Source organism: Ruditapes philippinarum, unplaced genomic scaffold (genome assembly GCF_026571515.1).
Source record: "Ruditapes philippinarum isolate M1 unplaced genomic scaffold, ASM2657151v2 ctg8226_1_1_1_1, whole genome shotgun sequence".
Taxonomy (NCBI): Eukaryota; Metazoa; Mollusca; class Bivalvia; order Venerida; family Veneridae; genus Ruditapes; species Ruditapes philippinarum.
Genome location: NW_026858720.1, coordinates 320 through 24683, shown reverse-complemented (window position 1 = coordinate 24683; position 24364 = coordinate 320). Strand labels below are relative to the sequence as shown.

The 24364-nt window shown below is 32.1% G+C and overlaps 3 protein-coding genes across 3 annotated transcripts; 2 read left to right on the top strand and 1 right to left on the bottom strand.

The window, feature by feature from the left end:
* Positions 1-17499: 17499 nt before the first annotated feature.
* LOC132754042 (uncharacterized) lies at positions 17500-21024 on the bottom strand. Its single transcript, XM_060744628.1, has 6 exons — positions 20830-21024; positions 20127-20238; positions 19666-19830; positions 18996-19097; positions 18432-18573; positions 17500-18022 (listed from the first exon to the last, which is right to left on the bottom strand). Exons 1-6 carry the CDS (start codon positions 20863-20865, stop codon positions 17779-17781), a joined length of 801 nt encoding a protein of 266 aa, XP_060600611.1. The 5' UTR covers positions 20866-21024; the 3' UTR covers positions 17500-17778.
* Positions 21025-21460: 436 nt separating this feature from the next.
* LOC132754040 (uncharacterized) lies at positions 21461-22072 on the top strand. The gene has a single exon (XM_060744626.1). The coding sequence runs from the start codon at positions 21461-21463 to the stop codon at positions 22070-22072; it is 612 nt and encodes a 203-aa protein (XP_060600609.1).
* A 689-nt stretch (positions 22073-22761) lies between these two features.
* LOC132754041 (uncharacterized) lies at positions 22762-23460 on the top strand. Its single transcript, XM_060744627.1, has one exon. It carries the CDS (start codon positions 22814-22816, stop codon positions 23417-23419), a length of 606 nt encoding a protein of 201 aa, XP_060600610.1. The 5' UTR covers positions 22762-22813; the 3' UTR covers positions 23420-23460.
* The last annotated feature ends 904 nt before the right edge of the window (positions 23461-24364 follow it).

The following is a 24364-nucleotide window of genomic DNA, read 5'->3' as shown; positions in this document are numbered from 1 at the left end:
TATGAACAGTAGTCATGAACAATGATGACTGACAATCCAGGTATATATTATGATATCATCAAAGTTTGAAAACAGGGATTAATGTACATTTTCTATAACTCACATTTGTACAAAGAAGAAACATTCTATTTTCTCAATGTGCACCATTACCACCATTGGTGCTTAAATGCTGTGATTCCAATATTACTGTTATGCGCTAAATCTTAATGAATTTAATGTTTGTGGTCCTCTTTTCTGATGATATAATCATTTATAAATAGCAAATATTTTCAAAAATGAAAACCGCTGTTAGACCATGCTTTTATTACATATTTTGTATTTACTTTCTCAACTGTATAGAGTATATTTTGAACGTGAAATGTGCAAATTTTATGACATGTTTTGCTGAAAACTGTGCATATCTTAAGAAAAGTGTTTCATTTTATATATCAAAGTCATTTTACCTCTAAATTTTGACCAAATAACAAGAGGTTGTCAAAACATATTTTAGAGAAAAAAGTAGGGCAGTACAATCCACTATCAGGGATTCATAGAAACAAAGTTATTGTTAGCACGATATAATTCAGAATCATTTTTGTAAAGTTAGATGTGCTTTAAACACTTGCAACCACTTACACATTAAGATATGAAAAGCACCATGTGCACACCTTAGATTAGCACTAAACAATTAGAATGGATAAATGTTTTAATTTTCTCATTGACACTGATACTATACCAAAAGCAGTTGATAGTCATTACATTTTTAATTTCATTAAATTTGATAGGTAAAATTAATGGCTTTTAGATCTAAAATGAAACATTTTTATCAACTTATAGCTGTTTCTGCCACACAAGTCAAAGAGTTTTGACAATTGCACTCTCGAAAATTCAATGGAGCTGTGTGATGTAAAAAATTATCAGAATACAAGAACTGAAAAGGTCATTAAAATATATAAGTGTGCATATTTTTAATTTTTTCTGCACATATCACATCAGACAGAAATATATTGTATCAATAATATAAGTATTGTGAAGAGTGTGATTTGCACATGTTGACACTATGTTGTTATTGTATTGTTTGAGTTGATAGTGTAAAGTTTATATTTCTAACACGACCCGCATTTTTGATAGTTTTGAACATAGAAGAACCGAAAATATGTGTTATTATGCTATAAAATCACTGTTTGACGTTCTATATTTAGACGTTTGGATGCGCATCATTATATAATTCCTCGCATCCAAACTCCAAACAGTGATGTTAATGAGCAATAAAATCACAGTTTGGGATATATTATTTCTTAAATAACTTTACTTGATTAAAGAGAGTGATACAGAAGTAGATACATAATTTAAAAATAAAAACCCAAGAACGCCCTCAAACCTGAAATTTTTCATTGTGTTACAGGCTAAGTTTGATTTAGCAGTGAAACAATGTACAGTCTACCCCCTTACACCATCTTAAGTGCAGAACACATTATATAAATATGAACAAAGTGTAAAAATAAGAATTAGGAAATAGGAATCTCAGCATATGATTAAACAAAGGTCAAACTAAAAAAAAAGGAATTTTTAGAGTGGGATCAGAGGTTATGAATCCACTAGTGTCACCTGTGTTATTTTCCATTTTAAATGTGTGCATGAGAATTTACATACACTACACTGGCTTTTACTTAATTGTACAAAAATGATAGTTTCAACTACACTTTATGTTATCAAATAATACAGTATGAGTATGATGTAATGACTTTAAAGACAAAATAAATGTTTAATTGTGACACTAAATTATTATTTTTTTTTTCAAGATTTTTTCGTTTACAGTTTCTTGTACGTGATATGCAATTGGCTAATATTTTGCGATTAATACAAAGGCAAATAACTTCTAGTGTTTTCATGAATTCTCTCATTCTTTATAACACATTTCAATGGGATATGCATATTATTCTCCACCTGGAAATGAAACATTCAAGGTCTAACTCAAGCATTTTTGTGGAAAATTGATATATTAGACATCGCAATAAGAGACCAACTCAAGTTAGACCTATATTGCACTGACAAAATTGAACTACCTGAGATAGACTTTTATTTTAAATGTAAATAAAAAAGGCAAAAAAAGCATAAATTACCCTAAAATTTTCACAGAATGTGTATTTGACCTTACATTATCAAAATATGTAAAAATGTGATTTTTGGTAAAAATGTCACTTAGACCAGTATTGCGCTGAGCCATCGATATATCATCTGACATAGCAATCTGAACGACAGTAATAATAAGGAGTTAAAAAAGAAGAAATTATATAGCTTGAACATGTATTGAACAAAAAGTCAGTTCAGGACGCCAAATCAATTAAACAAGAAACCTTTTTCCAAAGACATTTGTTATGTAGATAGGGTGATTTATTAATCTAAAGTGGGATATTCCTTCTTATCTAAAAAAAAAAGATGCACTAAACGTCGAGACAGCTTTGATTATCAGAAACAATAAGTATAATGTCCAGAAACCGATTAAATCTGAATAACCTACAATTCTGATAGAACGACTGTGTAAAAGCCATGTATATACACTTAGCCAGTAGAAAGGGCATTGATTACAATCAAGGGCACGCTGAGTTATTAAGTCTAATTGTCTTTGTCTCTCAGTGCTAAATAATAAATTGCATGAAATTAAATTACCCGTTTTTGTCAATATTATTATAACAAATAAGAGGATATTAACAAGTTTCCAATAAGAAAAGATCATAAAAAGAGTAAGTTTTTGAGACTTTTAAAGCACTATGCGTCTGAAGTGGCGGAAAATTTAACTTTTAACGATGTTGCGGATTCTTTTTATTTATCAAATTAAACTTGGTTAAAAAATATTTTGTAACCGTAAACAATGCTTTCTACGGAATATCAAACATGAAGCCTAGACACAATGATCCAGACAAAGCACGGTGATACTTCAATTGCAGCATTTCAACATTAACAAAAGAAACAGACATTTGATTGATAAGCTTGAGATTGAATGTTGCAAAAACAAAGATTTGTAGAAATTCAATACAATTTGTTGTAAAATCTTATTAGTATTGTTTTATTTATCTTTTAAGTTAACGTTCGTATGAAATAAATTTTCTATCGAACTAAATATAGAAAAAGTAAAAAGAGTGTTGTGCATTTAAATTGGTTCTGACGGTTGGGAACATTTGAAGGTTTTTATTGAAACTGATCATTTGTAATAAATAATTAAAATGGATAACATTTTTAAAATATTGATGTAAATGTTATGTTACGTATATGCTCTAAGAATTTGCGATGGTTGTGAGATAAATTCGAGGAATGTCGCAATAAATCTTTTATTGTCTGATATCTGCACTTTATATTTACCGTTATTAGCTTTTAATGTAATATGAAAGTATAGTTTCACAATAAACCCCACAAATACTCGTAACATGTCTGGCGTGCTGCCGGGTCAATTTTTTTTACTTCAATTTTCAACAGCGTCCAGGAGTTACGCCCCACCACCATGGACGAGATTAGATTTTTTTTCACATTAGTTGAACATAGCCACTTTTAACTGTGTGTATGGGCTTATGTATGGTTAGATTTAGGGGGGTTATGAGGTGAACGTTCATTTGACTTATGAATTTACGTTTCCGTTGATTCAATTTGATCCCGGCAAAGAAAATCTAATGGAGTTGTTTAAAATTTTTGTGCCATTTCATGCGTTAAATATTTTAATAGAAATTTTCAGTCTCATTTTAAAAACTGGTTTTTCCCAAAAAATTTTTTAATCCGTCTATTCAAACATTTTCACGATAAAAATTGTTCAGCAACCCACATAAAAAATGATATAAAGTATCTTCTCCCCTCATATGCAATATGCTAATTATACATTCATAAAACTTACGGAAAAAAGGGTTTATACTTCAAAAAAATAAAAAAATCACAGCCCGGTTTTAGTGACAGTTGGATAGTTTTGTGGTTTTTAAAAACAGTTTTTGTTTTACTATTTTATGCCAAATTTAGGTCATTCATTAATCCAAATCACTCAGTTTTAAGTGCTAAAATTCGTTTTTAAATAAAATCGTTATTCAAAAACTGCAACCTGAATGTCCTGTTGCTTTTTTGATTTTTTTCTTAAAATTGCATAATAATAATTCTTTTTCCGTTTTAAGTGCCCCTTGATTTATCTTTTTAGGTTTTCAATTTTATATTTGTCTTTTGATTCATCGGTTCTTGAAATATCTTCTATTATGAACATTTTTCATAACCCCAATGTTATATTTGAGACATTTTTCAGATATCTAGAGAGCCCATTAAATGTGTGGTTTTAAATTGTCAATTACAGAGCCCAGCATAGCATCTTAATCGTTAACATTATGCAAAACTGTGAGACCCAATGTTTAACTTTGTCTAAAATTAGGAGATCATACATATATTTGATTAATTGCATAATCAAAAAAGACTATTAATTTTGCAGAATTGGCATAAAGACAATTACAATTTTGGAAGAAAACTGTGAGTTTGCAGATCCAGGAGAAATTAAATATGTCTAAGGAATAAATATTATGATATATATTTGATAAGTTAGAAATTAAACATTACTGTTTTGTAAATCCAAATTTCAAATGTTGAAAATAAATGGTTTTTAAAAATACAAACAGTCTATTTTAATTTTTTAATGATTTGCCCTAGCCACATATTAACAAATGATCATTGAACACAGTTTAAGGTCTTTAGTTTTCGTCTTAAATTGCTAGAATTTGTATTTTTCTAAAGCTTTATATTGTAAGTATCCTTTAAACAGTTTTAAAATAGTGACTTATTGGTCATACATCTGATCTATCTTTTGATAAGCACGTGTTTGTATTTCACAGGTAGAAAAACAATTATTCCCGAGGCTTTATATGCATAAAAGAAATAATTTTAGTGAACATTTCTTTTTAGGGGTTCACACATTGTCCAGACTTTTTAGTTCTCAACAGCAAGTGTCAAGTGCTGTGTGGCAGCTGTAAAAAGATGTCCCGCATATCACGTAAGTGTTGCTTTATTGCTCTGGTCTTTCTGGATGATGTTTCAAACTCTTTTAAGTGTTGAAAATTGAGCTCAAGCCGATGGTGGTTGTTGCACTTTTGCATCAAAAAGAAACTTTATTTCTGATGTTAACCAGATAAAACCGAAGCAAACCGATATGTCTGAATGGTACCAATTGTTGTTATGATTTTACAGGAAATATGAAAAAGTAACTGCAGTTAAGAGGTTCTATAAATAACTTTTCATATCGCAATAGCCAGTCTAAAAGATTGATTTCTTTAGGTCGGAATAACGCACCCGCATTTACTTCTATTCAGTTTTTCCCAGCAAGTAGTTTTGATTAATGAGCAAGTGTTACATCAGGAAATATTTTATATTGACTCTATTAAATTCTTCTTTGAATTTATTAAGATTAACATTATATATTGTGTTACATAGTTACATTTTTTCTCTTTCTTACATCTTTTTTATTCACATAATATCGTTTTCTTATTTAGTGATATTTTTTGTTACCAAATTTAACGTTAACGTTTGGCGCGGCTTAAGACGCCGCGTTACGTCATATTTTATCTGGGCGGAAATGCAATGATCATAACAAATTTAAACACGTTCATACAGTTTATAAGCATCACGACGATACATTTAAAACGCCGCAATAGTTGGTATGTTTATTTATTACATACTTAGAAATGAAATATTGAGAAATATTGATGAAATAAAATGCATGTTTTCATTTTCCGTATTTTCACTGTAAAAATTTATTTTTCACTGCAGTGAAACATATTTTCCGTATTTTCACTGGTGTCTGCCGGACTACTTTTCTTTTAAATTCTGCCAGTACACAAAATTTAAGGGAATGTCTTTCAAATTTTAATGTCAAAAAAGAGGAAAATGTATATAATAAACAGAAAATTCAAGTATTTTCTATAAATACATGATTTTTTTTCATCTTGTGGCATGAAAATTACCATATTTCACTCGTGGCTACCGCCACTCATGAAATATTTATTTTCATACCACTCGATGAAAATAAATCATGTATTTATAGACAAAACTTGAATATCCTCTATTTATTTGTTTAAAAATGATAATTTATATTAGGATTTTATTGAATGTATCTTAAATAAGATTATTTAAGTGTACTGTAATTAGATCTCTATTTAAGTAAAATATGTTTAGTTTATTTGAGAGGTAAATACAAATGTTTTGATTGATGATCGTACGTTTATTTTTTATGTTTTGATATACATGTAATTATCTTTGTATTTTATGTAATGATTTATTTTTATTCTCTTTTGTACAGAGAATCGTTCCACGTTTGACGTTTCACGTTTCCCGTTAATAAACGCATTCTCACTTACACTGGCGTCGTGTGTTTATAATTCTCAACTAGAGTTTAACAACTGTCAAGTCGAAGGTTAAAGACCTACTGAGCAGAAGGTGGAAATGGATTCTAAAAGGTTTCCTGACGCGATGAAGTCGCGACTGCACACTTAGTCAGCTGACGAAAAAACATTTTAATGAAACTGGAACGTTTAATGTTATCATCAGAAAATTACGACAAAAGTACATGAAATGTACAATAAACTTTGTGGAAATATGAACATTTCAAGGCAGCACATATTCTATGTATCGATATGTGTGAGGATACAGAAAAGTTGAACTTAATGGAAAGTAATTTTACCAGTCAAGTTAAGAAACTTTGCTGATTTAGTGAACGCTACTCAGAGTGAAAAAAATCTGTGAACAATACAGAAGATTGTATTTCAGCGAACAGTCGTGTTACGAAATAATTCGTCAGTGCGTTCGTCACGATCTGAAATGCTTAGTGCTAAAGCAAGAAAATTGGTTGCTGAACAGAAATTAAAGACTTTGATAGAAAGCAGCGCATTGACAAACAGCAACGAAAGTTGCAACGTGAACGGGAGGAGCTTGAAGAACGTAAACAATTACTTGATGTGCAAAGTGAAATTGATCAAGCTCAGGTTGAAGAGGCAGTATGGCAGCAAGACGCAATGTTTCCGGCTCCGGTTGGTAACAACTGACATACCACAAACCAACACCGCTACACACATAAACAGCGGAAGTCGTGCAGACGACATTCATATGACGACAATCGTTCATTCACAAATACCGGATGTGATGTTAAATAAAGACGTTAGCAGTACTGCGCGTAGTATCGGATACAACGAAGAAAGACTTAATGCAGACAATGATCATCTATTTAACAGGAGGGAGGTTTCCGGAAACCAAGTACCAGTATGCGACGTTTCCATGGATACTTCTGATACAGCAGTAAGCTATAGAACCAACACCAAAGGTAAGGTGACTAGCGATATCAGTAGCATCGACATGGCATTCAACAGACTAGCGTCTACATTACAGGAAAGGTTTAATTTGCCTAAACCTGAGTTATTGACATTTACCGGAAGTGCATAGATTATTGTAAAATTCATTAAGAATTGTGAAAACAAACATTGAATCGAAGATTCTTGATAAACAGACTTAGGTTGAGTTATCTTATACAATATTGTACAGGCGAGGCAAAGTCTTGTATAGAAGATTGTGTGTTGTTAGAGTCCGATGTAGGTTACGCACGTGCACGAGAAATATTGAAAACTCGTTATGGTAAACCTCATGTTATTGCTAGATCTTATATTTGAAAAATTAGTTTATGGACAACAAATTAAGTCTGGTGATAGTGATAGTCGTTCAAAACTTGCTTTAGATATGCAAAAATGTGAGATAACTCTTTCACAGTTAGGGTTTGTTTCAGATGTTGATAATACTGAAAATCTTAGGCGTATAGTTAAAAGGCTACATTTACACTTAAGAACAAAATGGGTTAATGTAGCACATAACATTAATATTGCTGGCAGAGAACCAAATTTCTCTGACTTAGTAAATTTGTAAATGAGAAATCTCAAGTTGCTTGTTCTATATATGCTTTAGATCTTGTTTAAAGAAAATACACAACCCAAAAGCTATTAAAGCATCCAATTCAATGTCTGAAAACAATAACAAGGCTAGATTAACGACATTTGCTACTCATACTGATACGCACAAAGACCGAATTGAACGAAAATGTTATTGTTGCTTAGGAACATGTTCTGATTTGTCAAAATGTCAAAAGTTTAGCATATTAACTTTGGCTGATAGGCGCAAACTGATTAATAATTCAACTTTGTTACAATTGTCTTAAAGGCAAAAACATATGACTGATACATGTTATAGGCAAAATATGTGTAATGTTCCCCCGACTGTAATGGAAAGCATAATACGTTGTTGCATAGTGGGCTAAGTTTAGGTCTGACCACACACCAGTTACACATTCGTCAGTAAAAATTGTGCTGCTACAAGCGGCTCCTGTGTCAAAGCATGCTTAGGTATCATACCCGTAGTGGTCACTTAGCGAGAACGGAAGCACGTGCAAGACATATGCTCTTCTCGACGACGGTGCAGATAAGACTTTATGCGATGAGCGTTTGTTACAAACATTAAATCAACCTGGAAAACCAGTGTCATTCAAATATTGCTACCGTAAGTTCTACCGGAAGTACAATATCTGGACAGGAAGTAAATTTGCACGTGCGAGCTGCTAGCCGGTGTCAATGATGTTCATCTAAAGAGTGTTTGGACAGTAAAGAGACTTCCTATTACAACTAATCTACCGCTAGAAGAGATCAGGTTCGTAAAATACCCCACCTGTCGGACATTGAAATTCCTAACGTTGACGTAAAAAGTGACGTCATGCTTCTTATTGGGACGGATACTCGGACGCGCATGTTCCGTTAGAGGTGCGCGCGGGGTAAGTGGTCAACCATATGCTGTCCGCACTTGTCTTGGATGGGCAGGTTTCGTGGACCAATTAGTGACGTTATTGACAAAGGCAGCGCAGTTAAATCCACTATGTCCAATCTTGATGACGTCACACTTCAAATCAACTTGAAAAAATGTGGTCTACAGACTTTGTTGATGCGATTTCATTGTGAAGAAAAGGCTATGTCGGTTGAAGATAGAAAGGCTATGACAATTATGGAATCAACTTTGGTTCACGAGCCCTGATGGACATTATAAAATGGGCCTACCATGGCGAGATGAACATACTGTGTTACAAAAATTAACCTACCTCTTGCACACATACGATTGCAGCAACTTAAAACGAAAAGACTGTCACGTGACCCAGATCTTCATGAAAAGTACCCACCTACGACAGGTAAACAGAATACATTGAGAAAGGCTATGCAAAATTTTGTCAACAATGAGAACAACCCAGGTCGTGTTTGGTATTCTCCCACATCACCCTGTAGTTAATGAAAACACAACCAGGCAAAGTAAGAGTAGTATTCGATTGCGCGGCAAAAATATAAAGAGACATCTTGAATAAGCATCTACTTCAGGGACCCGATTTAATGAATAGTTTAGTTGGTGTACTAACGCGCTTTAGACAAGATAATATTGCACTTATGGCTTGATATCGAAGCGATGTTTCACCAAGTGCGAGTAATTGAACGTGATTGCGATGCTCTGCGATTTCTATGGTGCCAAATGGGACATGACGAAAATTCTAAAATACATATTGTATGCAAGTTCACCTTTCGGTGCAACATCATCTCCAAGTTGCTCAGCTTATGCGTTGAAAAGGACCGCTGAAGATCATGCGCACTTTGTTTTTCGAACCGGAAGTTCGTGACAACAATTAAACGAAACTTCTACGTTGATGATTGCTTAAAGTCACTAGACAATGAACAGAAGGCAAATTTATTTAGTTTGTGATTTGCAGTCAAACATGAGTAAAGGTGGTTTTCGACTTACTAAGTGGATCACTAATAGCAGAGCCGTTCTTGACACTATTCCTGACTATGACAAAGGCGCAATCCGTAGTTAACCTTGCGCCAGGTGTATTCCGAAAAGAGACCAGTATGCTAAACGTTGGTGGCGCCAAGTTCAGTATATGGCCGATGTGTTTTGGAGGCGTTGGACACGCGAGTATTTGCCATCTCTCCAATGCCGCCAGAAGTGCAGAAATCAACCAGAGACCGTTGTTGAAGGTGATCTCGTGCTTGTAGCAGACGACAACATGCCAAGAGGACAGTGGCCTCTGGACAAAGTAATGAAAGTAATAAAAAGCCGAGATGGTCATGTACGTAGCTGTGTGGTTAGGGCACGGGGTTCAGAATTAGTAAAACCAGTAACAAAGCTGTGTTTGCTAGAAGGTTCGGAATGATATAAAAAAGAATTTAATTCGAGTACGTATTTTTACGTAGAAAAGAATATGACAATAATTAGCCAATGTTTTGTAAAAAAACTAAATCCCGGTTAAGTGCAAAAAAGTTAAACGTTAATTTACGTTTATAGAGTTAGATGAAAGCTAGATTTATATACATGTAATATCTAACACATATTTGTGTTGTTAATTGGAAATTAATTGAATTTTGATTGAAAATGCTTGTAATTAAGTTTATATCAATAAGTGATACTTTGCCTAAAATAAATTTGTTAGTTGATTTATTGAAATTATAGTAATTCATACAATATCATTAACAAAAGTGTATTTGTATGTTTGTTTATAAATTATTTATTGTTACGAAATAGTAATTATTTCATGGAGGGGAGTATTAAATTCTTCTTTGAATTTATTAAGATTAACATTATATATTGTGTTACATAGTTACATTTTTTTCTCTTTCTTACATCTTTTTTATTCACATAATATCGTTTTCTTATTTAGTGATATTTTTTGTTACCAAATTTAACGTTAACGTTTGGCGCGGCTTAAGACGCCGCGTTACGTCATATTTTATCTGGGCGGAAATGCAATGATCATAACAAATTTAAACACGTTCATACAGTTTATAAGCATCACGACGATACATTTAAAACGCCGCAATAGTTGGTATGTTTATTTATTTGTTTAAAAATGATAATTTATATTAGGATGTTATTGAATGTATCTTAAATAAGATTATTTAAGTGTACTGTAATTAGATCTCTATTTAAGTAAAATATGTTTAGTTTATTTGAGAGGTAAATACAAATGTTTTGATTGATGATCGTACGTTTATTTTTATGTTTTGAAATACATGTAATTATCTTTGTATTTTATGTAATGATTTATTTTTATTCTCTTTTGTACAGAGAATCGTTCCACGTTTGACGTTTCACGTTTCCCGTTAATAAACGCATTCTCACTTACACTGGCGTCGTGTGTTTATAGACTCCACATTAGTAAATATGCTCGACGCCAAATTTATCTTTTAAACTTTATTTGTAAATGCCATATTTATTGATACGTTATATCATTTTTAAAGATCATTATTAAAACATTGAATATTTTAACAGTAAAGACGTTATGTAAAATAATTTATGATTTTAAGGACACATCTTTCTTTGATTTAAATACATTTAATATGTGTTAACTACATCTATGACGGTTTATTTTAATTTTATCCCATTATTCATTGTTGAAGCGATAATGCTAAAGCAATATATTTATTATTCTCTTAAATTTGAATTAATTTATATTTATTATCATTCATATTGAATTCAAATGAAATACAATGATATTTCTTTCAAAGATAATACAGTAAAGATACAACGTTTATTTGATATAATTTATGTAAACATACACGCAACTCTATATGATTTGAAGTACAGCATAATACATATTAATAAAAAGGTCCTTTTCAAATTATCATGTTACTTTGGCAATACATCCAGGACTTCATAGGCAAACCATTCATAGTTTTTGTAGTTTTAACTTAAGAAACATAGATGAACAGGAAAGACTTTAAAGCTCAGCTCAAAGGAGAAACAGCGTCATAATTATTAAATTGTGAATTTTGTTTAAACTTGGACACACGACAGGCTGTTGGATTTTTTTTGAAGTTGTGAAATTCTATATTGATTCTTTTGTTTGTGTATTGATAGCCTTGCCTGACTGTCGTTAATAGTTTTAAAAGGCCCTATGTCTGATGATAATTATATCAAGAATGAAGCAGGATGTAGCATGCTATATTGACCAACTCAAAGTCAATGTCATTTAAAAAAAAACATTATCATTGTACACGATTATAAACTAAATCGCTCATTAACAGTTTGTTATAAACAATGTTCATATCAATAAAACAAAACATATAAAAAGAATTTAAGACAATTGGGCATTGCCATGTTGTTTTTTTTACTGTTTTGGAAAATAAATGACATGTCGAAAAATGACATGCCAATTATTGTTCAGGGAAAATAAAATATTAGAGAACCGAAATGTTGCGTACCATTACACCGCTTAAGAAAATAAGAAAACACATTTTTGAAAAGAGGCATGAACACATTTGTATGCACCATCGGTAGTAAAGTTTGAGATTTTTACACATTTTCTTTGAAATGAAGGGCAATGATAATGGGCTAAAATTATCAATATTATTTGAGGATGTATTTGAACACCTTTAGGATAGCTATGGCAATTTTTATGTTTTTCTTTATTTCTGTATGGTTTAACATAGCGAAGGGGAGGTTGTTATATATAACCGTTTCCGAATTATTCCTGTTAACAAAATTCCAGTCTGAAATTAAAACGTGTCTATGTGTGTATTGTTAATATTTGCACAAAAGTAATTAACTGAGCACTGAGTGCTCCCACCCTGGGCGTATTTTATTTGTTTCGAGTGTTAGAGCAAAACAATTATCTTGACTGAATCCATTGCATGAACCTTGACGCCAAGTTGTTTCTTTGCACTGTGTCTTTTTTAACACAATTCATGTAAAAATATACATTTGAAACCTAGCGTTGGAATGTGAGAGTTCGACAAGGTGAGGAAGATTTTTCAGGTAGATTTAGTAGCTTAACACGCGTATGACGTACATTTATACGGGTGCATTGTCTTAGGGGACATTCTTACCGTAACCTTATTAGCCTGTTGATTTCTTTCTATCAGATGATTTATGAATAACTTATTCGATATAATTATATTGTGCTGTGATAATTTGGGATAATAAATGGCATGCATATTCTATAAAAACATTTAAATTCGGTGAGTCTTTGTTAAAGAAATAAAATGTATGATGGTCCGAAGATTTTCCAATACATGTATACATGTTGTTTTTTTTTTAATTTAAAGAGATTAATCATTTTGTCTCTAAATAATGATCAGAAAATATTAAATTAATATTGGAGAAATAAATGATGATCAAGAATGAAATTGTGCATTCCACACCGGTAAGATTTTTTTTTACTGCGAATTGATTCAAAATATTATTAAAGTTCTCAGAGGCTGAAGAAATCCAATTAATTTATTCAAAGAAAAACTTGCGTATAATCCATGTCTGGAATTGTGAGAATAAAACAACATGTACAATGTCCTATGATGATATATCATTTCCGTTGAAAATTGAAATTAAATTTGTACAAATTGCATAAATGTGAGCAACACTTCCGAAGCTAACGTTATTTTGATGATCATAGGTCACTTTCACTTTGTCTGGATTGTTGTTTTTAATATGATAGATTTTTAAGAGTTCCATACATATAATTTAGAACTGTTTCTCAAAATCAGTTTTTTTTCCTCAAAATAAAATGTGTTTACAAGAAGTGTTTAATGATAAAAACAACAAAAAAAAACCAAACAAAAAACGAAACACTGTCGTATTTCATCTTCTTAAGCATGACTAGAATCGTTAACAAATATACTTTATACTTAAGTGGCGGCATGGCCGAGTGGTTAACGCGTCGGACTAGTAATCTAATGATCGCTAGCCGTATGGGTTCAAACCCCGTCAGGGGCAAGTCGTTGTTTCCTTGAGCAAGAAACTTTACACTCATTGCTCAGTACTGGTTGGTTCCAGGAACGGATTCGAAAGTGTGTCTATAAGCTTATAGCTTCCTACACAATCGAACTAAAAAAAAATTCTGTATAAACCAAATATACTTTACCCTCAAAGAACATTGTATGTGATCGCAATCAAATTGTCCGCGAACACTCAAGTCAAATGTTCGCATTCAGTCTGAAATTAAAACGTGTCTATGTGTGTATTGTTAATATTTGCACAAAAGTAATTAACTGAGCGCTGAGTGCTCCCACCCTGGGCGTATTTTATTTGTTTCGACGCCAATACAGTACATTATGAAAAAAAATAGTTTAAGAAAAAGAAACAGGTTCTACTGAGATATATTACAAATGACAACATAACGTCACACTTCAAAGCATTAGCTAAAACAATTTTCAATATAAACGTTTTGTAATACTTTGAGGCACAAACGTGTAAGTAATATTTGCCGCAAAATTATTTGTTTTTGGACAATTAAAATCCTGGTTTTGATTCATGACTGTTCTAGAAAATTCATATGGCATAAATAATTGCAGATTCAGTAAATGAAGTTGTTAATGGGGTAAAATTGGATTAGAAATACATTTTTTTACCGAAGAAACTAATAAGTAGCGATCTCTTTTGTCATAAAGTATGCACGGATACTAAACAAAATCGTGCCGAGGCAAACCTCTAAATATACAGCATAAGGCTCTTTGGTAATCTTTGTAAACAAAAATCTCATCTTTATTCGTTATGTGTAGAAATATAAATACTAAACATGCTGAAATGTATATACATCGCAATACAATGGAAACCTATATTGATTAATTTCGCACATATTGGCTTTTCTCCAAGTCAAACAGTTTCAGATGAACATATTAGGCATAAAACTAAACGAAAATAATTTGCATTATACCTGCAGATAATCTGTTCATTTGTTTTTATTTACGTTTTAAGACAAGAACGGCCGACTGTTAAACCATGTTAATCTTCCAATTGAAACACGATCAGTTGTTCATCACCGGAGCTTTTTTATTATTATGTCTGTCTTATATAGATGAGCTTTTGCAATACATCAGTTGGAATAAAGTAAAGTACTTTTCAAATCGGTTTAGACTGTTGTAGAGCCATTTTTAGCTCGACTATTCGCAGAATAATCGAGCTAATGCAGTCACCCATTTGTCGGCGTCGGCGTCCCTGTGGTTAAGTTTTTGTATGTAAGCTGGTATCTCCATAACTACTGAAGGGAATGGATTGAAACTTCACACACTTGTTCTCTGTGATTATCTAAGATGATTGGCACAAGTCCCATAACTCTGATTTGCTTTTTTTTTATAATTATGCCCCTTTTTCGACTTAGAAATTCTTGGTTAAGTTTTTGTATGTAAGCTGGTATCTCCATAACTACTGAAGGAATGGATTGAAACTTCACACACTTGTTCTCTGTGATTATCTAAGATGATTGGCACAAGTCCCATAACTCTGATTTGCTTTTTTTTCATAATTATGCCCTTTTTTCGACTTAGAAATTCTTGGTTAAGTTTTTGTATGTAAGCTGTTATCTCCATAACTACTGAAGGGAATTGATTGAAACTTCACACACTTGTTCTCTGTGATTATCTTAGATGATTGCCACAAGTCCCATAACTCTGATTTGCTTTTTTTCATAATTATGCCCCTTTTTCGACTTAGAAATTCTTGGTTAAGTTTTTGTATGTAAGCTGTTATCTCCATAACTATTGAAGGGAATTGATTGAAACTTCACACACACATGTTCTCTGTGATTATCTAAGATGATTGGCACAAGTCCCATAACTCTGATTTGCTTTTTTACATAATTATGCCCCTTTTTCGACTTAGAAATTCTTGGTTAAGTTTTTGCGTGTAAGCTGGTATCTCCATAACTACTGAAGGGAATGATTGAAACTTCACACACTTGTTCTCTGTGATTATCTAAGATAATTGCCACAAGTCCCATAACTCTGATTTGCTTTTTTACATAATTATGCCCCTTTTTCGACTTAGAAATTCTTGGTTAAGTTTTTGCATGTAAGCTGGTATCTCCATAAACTACTGAAGGAATGGATTGAAACTTCACACACTTGGTCTCTGTGATTATCTAAGATGATTGGTACAAGTCCCATAACTCTGATTTGCTTTTTTTGCATAATTATGCCCCTTTTTCGACTCATGAATTCTTGGTTAAAGTTTTTGCATGTAAGCTTGTCTCTCCATAACTACTGAAGGGAATGTATTGAAACTTGAAGAGTTTGTACCTTTTCGGACAATTTTATGTATTCATATAGGTAAGCATTATTATACTCAATGAAACACCCTTGTGACAAATTTTCGAATAGTCGTTACTGTCCTCCGACAGTTCTTGTTGTTTTTTTAATTGTTGGTGCAATTTGAAACGATTTTGCAAACAATGCAAATTTTAATGTTGATGAGGGTTAATTAATTCAACTTCATCGAAAAAAGAATAATTTACGGATATATTATTAACCTGTATTTAACACATTCGATAAATTAAGTAAAGAGTCTTACCGAAATTAACATAAATCTTAAAGCAGCATGCCTCCAAATGTCGGCTTGTATTCATGAATGTTTTTTTAATTAGTTCAAAAGTAAGTTATTATTAACAAAAAGTAATTTTCACATTGCAATTGGCGATTACAATCGACGTAATTTACTATAAATAGGCCAGTCAAACTTGCCCTTACTGCTTTAGTCACGCAGTAGAAATATCGTGATAAGCATTGCCGAATGTTTGCAAGAAAACGTATTCGTCAAAAAAGTAATGTCAATTTTAAGTATTAACTGAATAATGTATAACTGTAAATAGGTAATTAAAACAAAACAATACAGTACTAATTGAAATGGGTTTTGTATTGTGCTTGAAATGACAAGGAAATATCAGCTAAACAAATGATTACTATAATCATTATGATATCGATATAAATATATAAGTAAAGTAATATAAGTAAATATATAGTAAATTTTCCCAGAGGGCATGGCGTTCTTTGAACACAGTTGTCTCAATGAATTTGTCTAAATCAAATAATACCAGTTTTTGTAATTAAATTATGCTTTATTTTGGATAAATATTAATAAGAGTGATTTAAAATGTTTGCCAGAAATATGTTTGCATGTGATCTAATTAGTGTCATAGTAATCCGATTATTTTCCCTACTGAAATAATGAATTAATAATTAACGATAGACCTAAAATTTGAATTAATAAGAATAAAATAACTGCATATTATTAATAACAGTAATTTAATAATATTTTCACCACGTTGTAGCAATTAAAGGTAATGAACTTTTATTATTCAAAGAACTTTTTTTGTTAATCTGAATTCGTGTCTATGACGACAAGCTTAAAGCCATTGATGTACGGAAACAACTAGTGATCAAACAATTGAACAAACTTTAATCCATGCTGTTATCTATAATGGGTTTCTTTCTGGATTTGAAGAATGAAATAGGTATATTCTGTGTATTTTTTCAATTAACAGTGAATGCAAGTCAAATCTAGTGGAAAGGTTCAACGTATTCTTTTGGCTCGTTAATTCATTAAGGAAATTATTAGTTATTAAAGAACGATGTATTAAAAACATAATAAAACATCTTTGAAAATATTTATAACAGTTAATTTTTCAATAATTACAGTAATTTATAAATTTCATACATTCATCTGTTTTATTGTTGTTGTTTTTTTTGCATCAGACCGTGCAATTTAATTCAAACAATGCACTAATCAAAATCATTAAACATTCTCAGTTTGTGTTTTAAGAACATATGTAACGTTTGATAACTAAGAAATAAAATTAAAATTGTATTTAAATACTCATAGGAATGAATACCTTAAAGGCATGGAAAGTTATAAATCGCAGTCATAAATCGTTGTTTTCAGGCATTCATAAGGTTGATATATTCACTGATACCAGCGGTTATATCAATCTAAAGCTGTGTCCATATTTTGTCACATTTTATCAAGAAGTGTTGAAAGTTCACTGGGAGATTTGACCAAACGTGCCCCTTTCTTAGAAGTTATTGGAATCCGGACTTTCACTGTACTTCTCTCCTTGACGATCGTTCCAGTCTGTTCTGTGTTTATAACATTTAGATCGTGGCTTAGATTTTGTTGTACGGATGGTTTGTGTCCAAGTAATAATAAAATATCATCAACTGTCTGAAAAAGATCGTCTTCAAATTTCCCCATACGTCTGAAGAAAAAAAAACAACAACAATGTTAGCAATGGTTATTATAATGATAATATTATTTAGATAAGAAAGAATACTGATAATGATTTCTTTGCTTGGTTATGTATCGGAGGTCGGCATTCCGCGATAACTTACCATATGTTCAGAAAAAGACAGACTCTCCAAACTTATTTGCAATTCAGCAGTGAGAGAAAGATGTCGATTGTCAATTGTTTTTGTTTTTTAAAAGTTGTCCGAAAGCATGAACTTTGAACAAATGATAAAAAATGATATAATGTACACATGTACATGTAATTAAAGTTAACAAAAGTTGACAAACTCATTTATTAGTTTTTACCGGACGAGTTGTAAAATCAGTTTCAATATTTTTAAATAAACTTCACATCTGATATATAATGTAATACAGCTTACTCTGATAAATGTTCTAAACGTTTGTCAATATCACCCATAGCGTGATTTGACCCCTGGTTAGATATACGACCTTCGATTTGCCCTTGACCCCAAGAGAAACGCTGACCTCCACTAGAGATAGATTTTGGTGTATATGAAGTTGCTGACAAAGAAAATGAAATTATGAAATGATGTATCAAAATTGTAAATAATTCATAATCTCATCGCGACTAACCAATAATTGATATCGTAAATCGTTTATGTAAGAATTGAAACTACCTAAATTGTGAAAAAAGCAGCCCTACTTTTTCAACAACTGAGCGTAACCGATACATCCTGAACAATATTCATAGAAATTACAGTTGATCACGTGACTAACATGTAGCTTTTTTTGTAAAATATAATACTACACACAGTTATTGCAATAGTTAAGTGTAGAAAAGCATTTTCGTCTAAACATTTCAAACATAGATGCTACTGTAAACATTATCATTATTGTTGTCACATAAAAGGAAATAAAAAAGAAAAAGACACGTTTAACTAAACTAAACTGAATAACACTGTACTGATAGAATCGCATTTTACCTGTAGAAGCGCCTGGTGAAGATCTTTTTAATGTATGGCTCGAGCAACTTGTCTTTGATGCTAGTGTATGCCGATGTTTCTGTGAAACACCTTGGTCATCTTCTGAAATTACGACGATTGTATAGGTCAGTTTGTATATTATGATAAATAATCATAAATCATGTTACTTTAAAAAGCAAAACATATTTTTGGCAGACAACACTAAAGTACGTAAAATAACATTAAGTAAAAATGTAATCATGTCATCCGAATGTTAAGAGCATATCATCCATAAATAACTTTGAATAATAAATTACATTTAGATTGATGGTTTTATCTGATATAGGCTATCTAGTTTTCTTATTTTAAAAAATTTTCTTAACTCATTTCACCCGTTTTAATTCGTTGAATTTGTGATTGAAATTGATACTGGCACACACTAACTTGTAGTTACATGTAAGCTAGATGAACTTTGTTTTATATCCAGTTTCAATTCTTTGGTAATTCATATTCATAAACACACTACATGGTAACAAATAAAAACAACTTAACTGGAGCAGGTGATTTAAAATGAAAAATAATCTAAGTGGTTGAAGTTTGTCCAAAACAATGATCTATTACAATTTTATAATATAATATTTTCGATTTTATAATCCCAAAGAAACAATGAAAAGATTATGTATTGACAAACTTGGTTGCGGTGACGATTGATGGCGCCTGTCCTCAAACTCCTTGTCAATATCAGTATAGGCCTGTTCAGGTGATAGTTCCAACATATGAGATCCAAGGTTATCACAACTTTCAGTCTGTGAGGCGCTGTGCTTTCTTCCCCTTGTCGCCACACTGACGGCTGTACCTTTATTTAAGTCAAATTCATAATTTATGTTAAAGAAATACTTTTAAAAAGGTTATGGAAACAGTAAAATACATGAATGCTATTTCCGTTAATACCAAGGAGAAAAATAAAGTTTAAGATACATGTAGTTTTAAAAGTAGTAAATCTTAAGATAGTTTTTAAAAGTAGTAAACGTACATCATTACAACATAAATGTTGCAGTTGCAGAATAAATAATAACCTTTTCGTGTCATACCTTGTATGAACCCATTAATTTTTCCTACCAAAAAGCACACACAACAAAATCATTTATTTACCTACAATATCGACAAGTTTTCCTTTTGACTGCATATGTGGACGTTTTTGTCTGATGAATCGCAGTTTTTCTTCATCTATCTTCGATTTCTTACGTGTTTCAAATAAAGTCCCCTATAGTTATATATAATATCATATTTTTCTATATAAAATTCAAAGTACTTATGTTGGCTATCATAGTTCGATATATAATTGAAGTTTAACGGGGGTCAAACGAACGTTTGCATTACTGGTAATATGATTACATGGCAATGATACTCCATGGAAAGCTCGTAATCAAGATGTACTAGCATCCAGTTAAAGTGACATTATGCCCATTCAAGGGTGTAAACTGAACAGGTGAAAGTCAAAATAAATTTTAATTTTTGTCATATTTTAATACACTTCGCATGACCAATTATTAATTAACATGATCCATTGATTAAAAAAACTTCTATCGGAAACTACCTGTATTGCTTAAAACGTTTGACTGTCTTTTTTTTTTAATTTAAGGCAATCATATATTTTATCCTTAACATTTTGGAATGTCTATTGTTGGACAGTCACCATTACATCAATCTTTTGAAATATGAAGTTAATTTATCTCAACTAAATAATAACAATGCTAAAATGATCATAATTAATGGATAATAATTGCAAGGGACTTCCTCAAACATATTAAAAACATAAATGCAGAAATCGTAATTATTTGGCTAAATTACTTACCCGCTTCAAATTGAATGTAACTCGGATCTTAGACATAAATTCACTGGAAAATTCTGGATATGAGTGAAGTGTATCTTTCAGGTCGGACAACTCTATTTTGTTTATATCACAGTAACTTAAAGCACGGACAAAATAAAGAGATTTCCCCGTAGTGTTCAAATCTTTAAGGTCTCCGCCAAATATGTCATCCTTACCTGGAATAGAATGAAAGAAAAGTTACAAAAAGAAACAAAATTGTTGTTAGAAATAACCTAAACAAACCGTGTAAAATTCAGAGTTCTATGAAAATTAATTATGACGCTATTGTGATAGATATTTCATAAAATTAAAAATGTAATTGAAATAAAATAAACATATATGTTGAAACATATTTATTGATAGATCCCTACTGCTCTTTTGTTAACAAATAGTTTGTGGTGAAATTATTATTGTATCCACTATTCTGATAATAAGAATGATCTATTCAGTATATAGTCTAGATAGTCAGACTTTTTCACAGTATAAGTAATATAGTGACATTTTAGGTACAAGTTCTTATCGTGCAGAATAGTCCTTTCCGATAACCGTTGTTACCTCCCCTGGTACGGTTGTCGTTCTTGATCAATCCACTTCCGGTGAGCAAAAAATTTTAATGGCGGATAAGGAAAACATTGATATCGATTTTGACACAGCGACAATTCCAATTTTAAAGGATTTTTTACGTGATCGAGGATTTCCTGTTTCGGGGAATAAAAAGGAACTTATTGAGAGGTCTAAAGGTGTAATTACTTTAGGAAAGAAACCATTATCTGTGCTCAGAGAGAACGATTTACGTGAGAAAAATAGCCGCGAGTTAAGTAGGTTTAGAACACCACTTGGTGAATCTCTCCCACGCCCGGAGGCGTTATGTGATGGATGGACTGAAAACGTACATGATTTCCCAAATTTTACTAACAATGAACTTTACAACTATTTAGTGCTAAGTAAAGAACGGACTTGTGACGGCGCATCGAATAAAGCCAGTAGGCAGTTGAAAGCCAAGGTTTTTTACGAGGACAGGCATGTACATTCTGTGCAATACCATCATATAAACACTGAAATTAGTCATTGTTATATACGATCCAAGGTAATTCCTTCCTTACCAACGCCTGGAAAGAAAGACTACGATGTATGGACATGTCTGTCCAAGGTTACAGGTCGAGTTCATTCAGCTGGATGCAACTGCAATGCTGGGTTAGTATACATTAAATCAACTGTTAAATAGTTTAATTGGAAGACATAAAATCAGATATTTAAAAAAAATTAATTTAAACTTAAAGCATCATGCTTACAGATTTTCACTCAAGCCGGTGCTAGGGGGCACTAACTTATTAAGGTACCCGTTCTGACTGAAATAATGCACGGAAGGGCACCTGAGGTCTTCCTCCACCAGTACAGCTGGAATGTCGCAATATCATGATATGAACTATGCTGTGTCGTTGTGACGTAAAACCCAAAACAAACTAAAAAACAAAATTTATACTGCACAACGGCAGGTGTCAAGTGCAATGTGGTAGCTGTAAAAAGTTGCCCCACTCGTCAACTCAGTGTTGTTATATTTTTCTGCCTTCGGGATCATTGCCAGCAGTATTAAGTGTTATGAATTGAGTACCACGCAAGTCGGTGCTAGGGGGCGTGAGGGGTATTGCAGGTTTTCATTATCTCTCATGTACAGTCTCAATCAAACCGAGTCTGCAATTTTCATGTACATTGTAATTTTTGATTAATGCCACGGCGATCCAGATTTTTAAGGTTATTTTCATAAAAATAATTGAAAATGTATTTAAAAGATAAACAATGTGAAATGAAATATCCTTTAGTAAATAATAATTCATTTCAAGTTTACATTTATGCATTGGACAAGTGTTGCTTGTCAGCATACCCAACTATCCTGGAATCAAATCCATATTTGTCACTAAAAAAATTATATTTGAATTTAATTCTGGTGTTGATAAGTTTTAAAGTTATGATTTATGTATATTTCAGTGAAGGTGAATCTTTTAATCATGTAGCAGCACTCATGTACGCCCTTGAGGACATCAGCCACAAACGTGCCGAGGGACTGGATGCATGCACATCAGGTCACAAGTGGAAAGAGCCCCGGAAGAGGCGACTATCACTGAAAAAGTCACAAGATCTACTGTTCAAGAAACACAAATTTAATGATGAACGTAAAGATGAACATGTACAGTCACCAAAGCCCAAAGTAAGAACAGTAAAGCAAGTGGACACCAAAACATTTGCCGATAAACTAGAGAAGGTAAATCCCCATGCCTATTGGCTTCTATCAACATATAAGACTGTTCAGTCATCAGAGCAAATTAAAGTAGGTTCAGTGACAAAGTGTTACCATGACCATGTTAATTTGGATTCTGACACAGTGAGAAATGAGCTCAAAGAAGAAATGAACAAGATCATAGTGTCACAAGCAGATATTGAAAGAATTGAAAGTCAAACTAAAGGACAGGCTAAAAATGAAAAGTGGCATCAAGCCAGGAAAAATCTTCTGACTTCTTCCAATTTTGGTCTTGTATGCAAAAAAAGGACAATACTCCACCAGAGTCTATTCTGAAGACAGTGCTATCCTACAATGACTTTTCATCAAAGGCTACTCAATGGGGAGAACATGAGCCTGCAGCAAGGAGAAAATACTCATTAACATTTGGTAAGGCACATGACAATTTTAAAGTCAGTGAATGTGGACTTTTGATATTTGAAAATATGCCATATCTGGGTGCAAGCCCGGATGGACTTGTAGAGTGCACCTGCTGTGGGATGGGGATTCTCGAAGTGAAGTGCCCGTTCAGATATAGATTTTAAAGCCCTATGATGGCTGCCAAGGACCCAAGCTTTTATTTAAATGAAGTGGATCAGAAATTACAATTAAAGAAAAACCATAATTATTATTTTCAAGTCCAGGGGCAATTAGCCATTTCAGGCAGAAAGTTCTGTGATATTTTTGTTTGGACTTTACAGGGATATTCTGTTGAAAGGATATACTTTGACCCTCAGCTCTGGCAGGACATGTCACATAAACTTCAAAGTTTTTATCTGAACTGCATTATGCCGGAGCTTTATTCTGAACGAGTTAAACGTGGGAAACCTTTAAAGTGAAAAACATTTGGATGTAGGAAATGTGTATCATAAATGTATATTGTGAGAAACAAAACAACAGGAAAATGCAAAATTGTCATAATATTGATAATCATACCATATTGTCAATTTGATCTCATTATTTTTATTTAATTTGATCTGATCCAGTCTGTGTCTGTCATTCTGTGACATGTACATGTAATTATTTATTCATTTATCAAAGTTTTGTTGTTATATTATGTGTATGCTATATGTGTAATTTGTTCTAGTCTGTTCATGTGATGTAAATATTTTTTTCTAGTCTGTTCATGTGATGTAAATAATGTTTAATAATAATGAAATACAATAATAAACATATTATTTTGAAGAAATGTCAGGGTTAGTGCAGTCAAATCAGAGTCGTTATTAAATTTTATCAAATTTT

Excerpts from the sequence above, each read along its gene's own strand:
- LOC132754041 (XM_060744627.1), top strand. The coding sequence starts at position 22,814 with ATGATTTATGTATATTTCAGTGAAGGTGAATCTTTTAATCATGTAGCA.
- LOC132754042 (XM_060744628.1), bottom strand. The coding sequence starts at position 20,865 with ATGTCTAAGATCCGAGTTACATTCAATTTGAAGCGG. Across the intron at positions 20,239-20,829 it reads TTACATTCAATTTGAAGCGG|GGGACTTTATTTGAAACACG; the intron begins GTAAGTAATTTA and ends ATATAACTATAG. Across the intron at positions 18,574-18,995 it reads TTCACCAGGCGCTTCTACAG|CAACTTCATATACACCAAAA; the intron begins GTAAAATGCGAT and ends TTTCTTTGTCAG.
- LOC132754040 (XM_060744626.1), top strand. The coding sequence starts at position 21,461 with ATGGCGGATAAGGAAAACATTGATATCGATTTTGACACAGCGACAATT.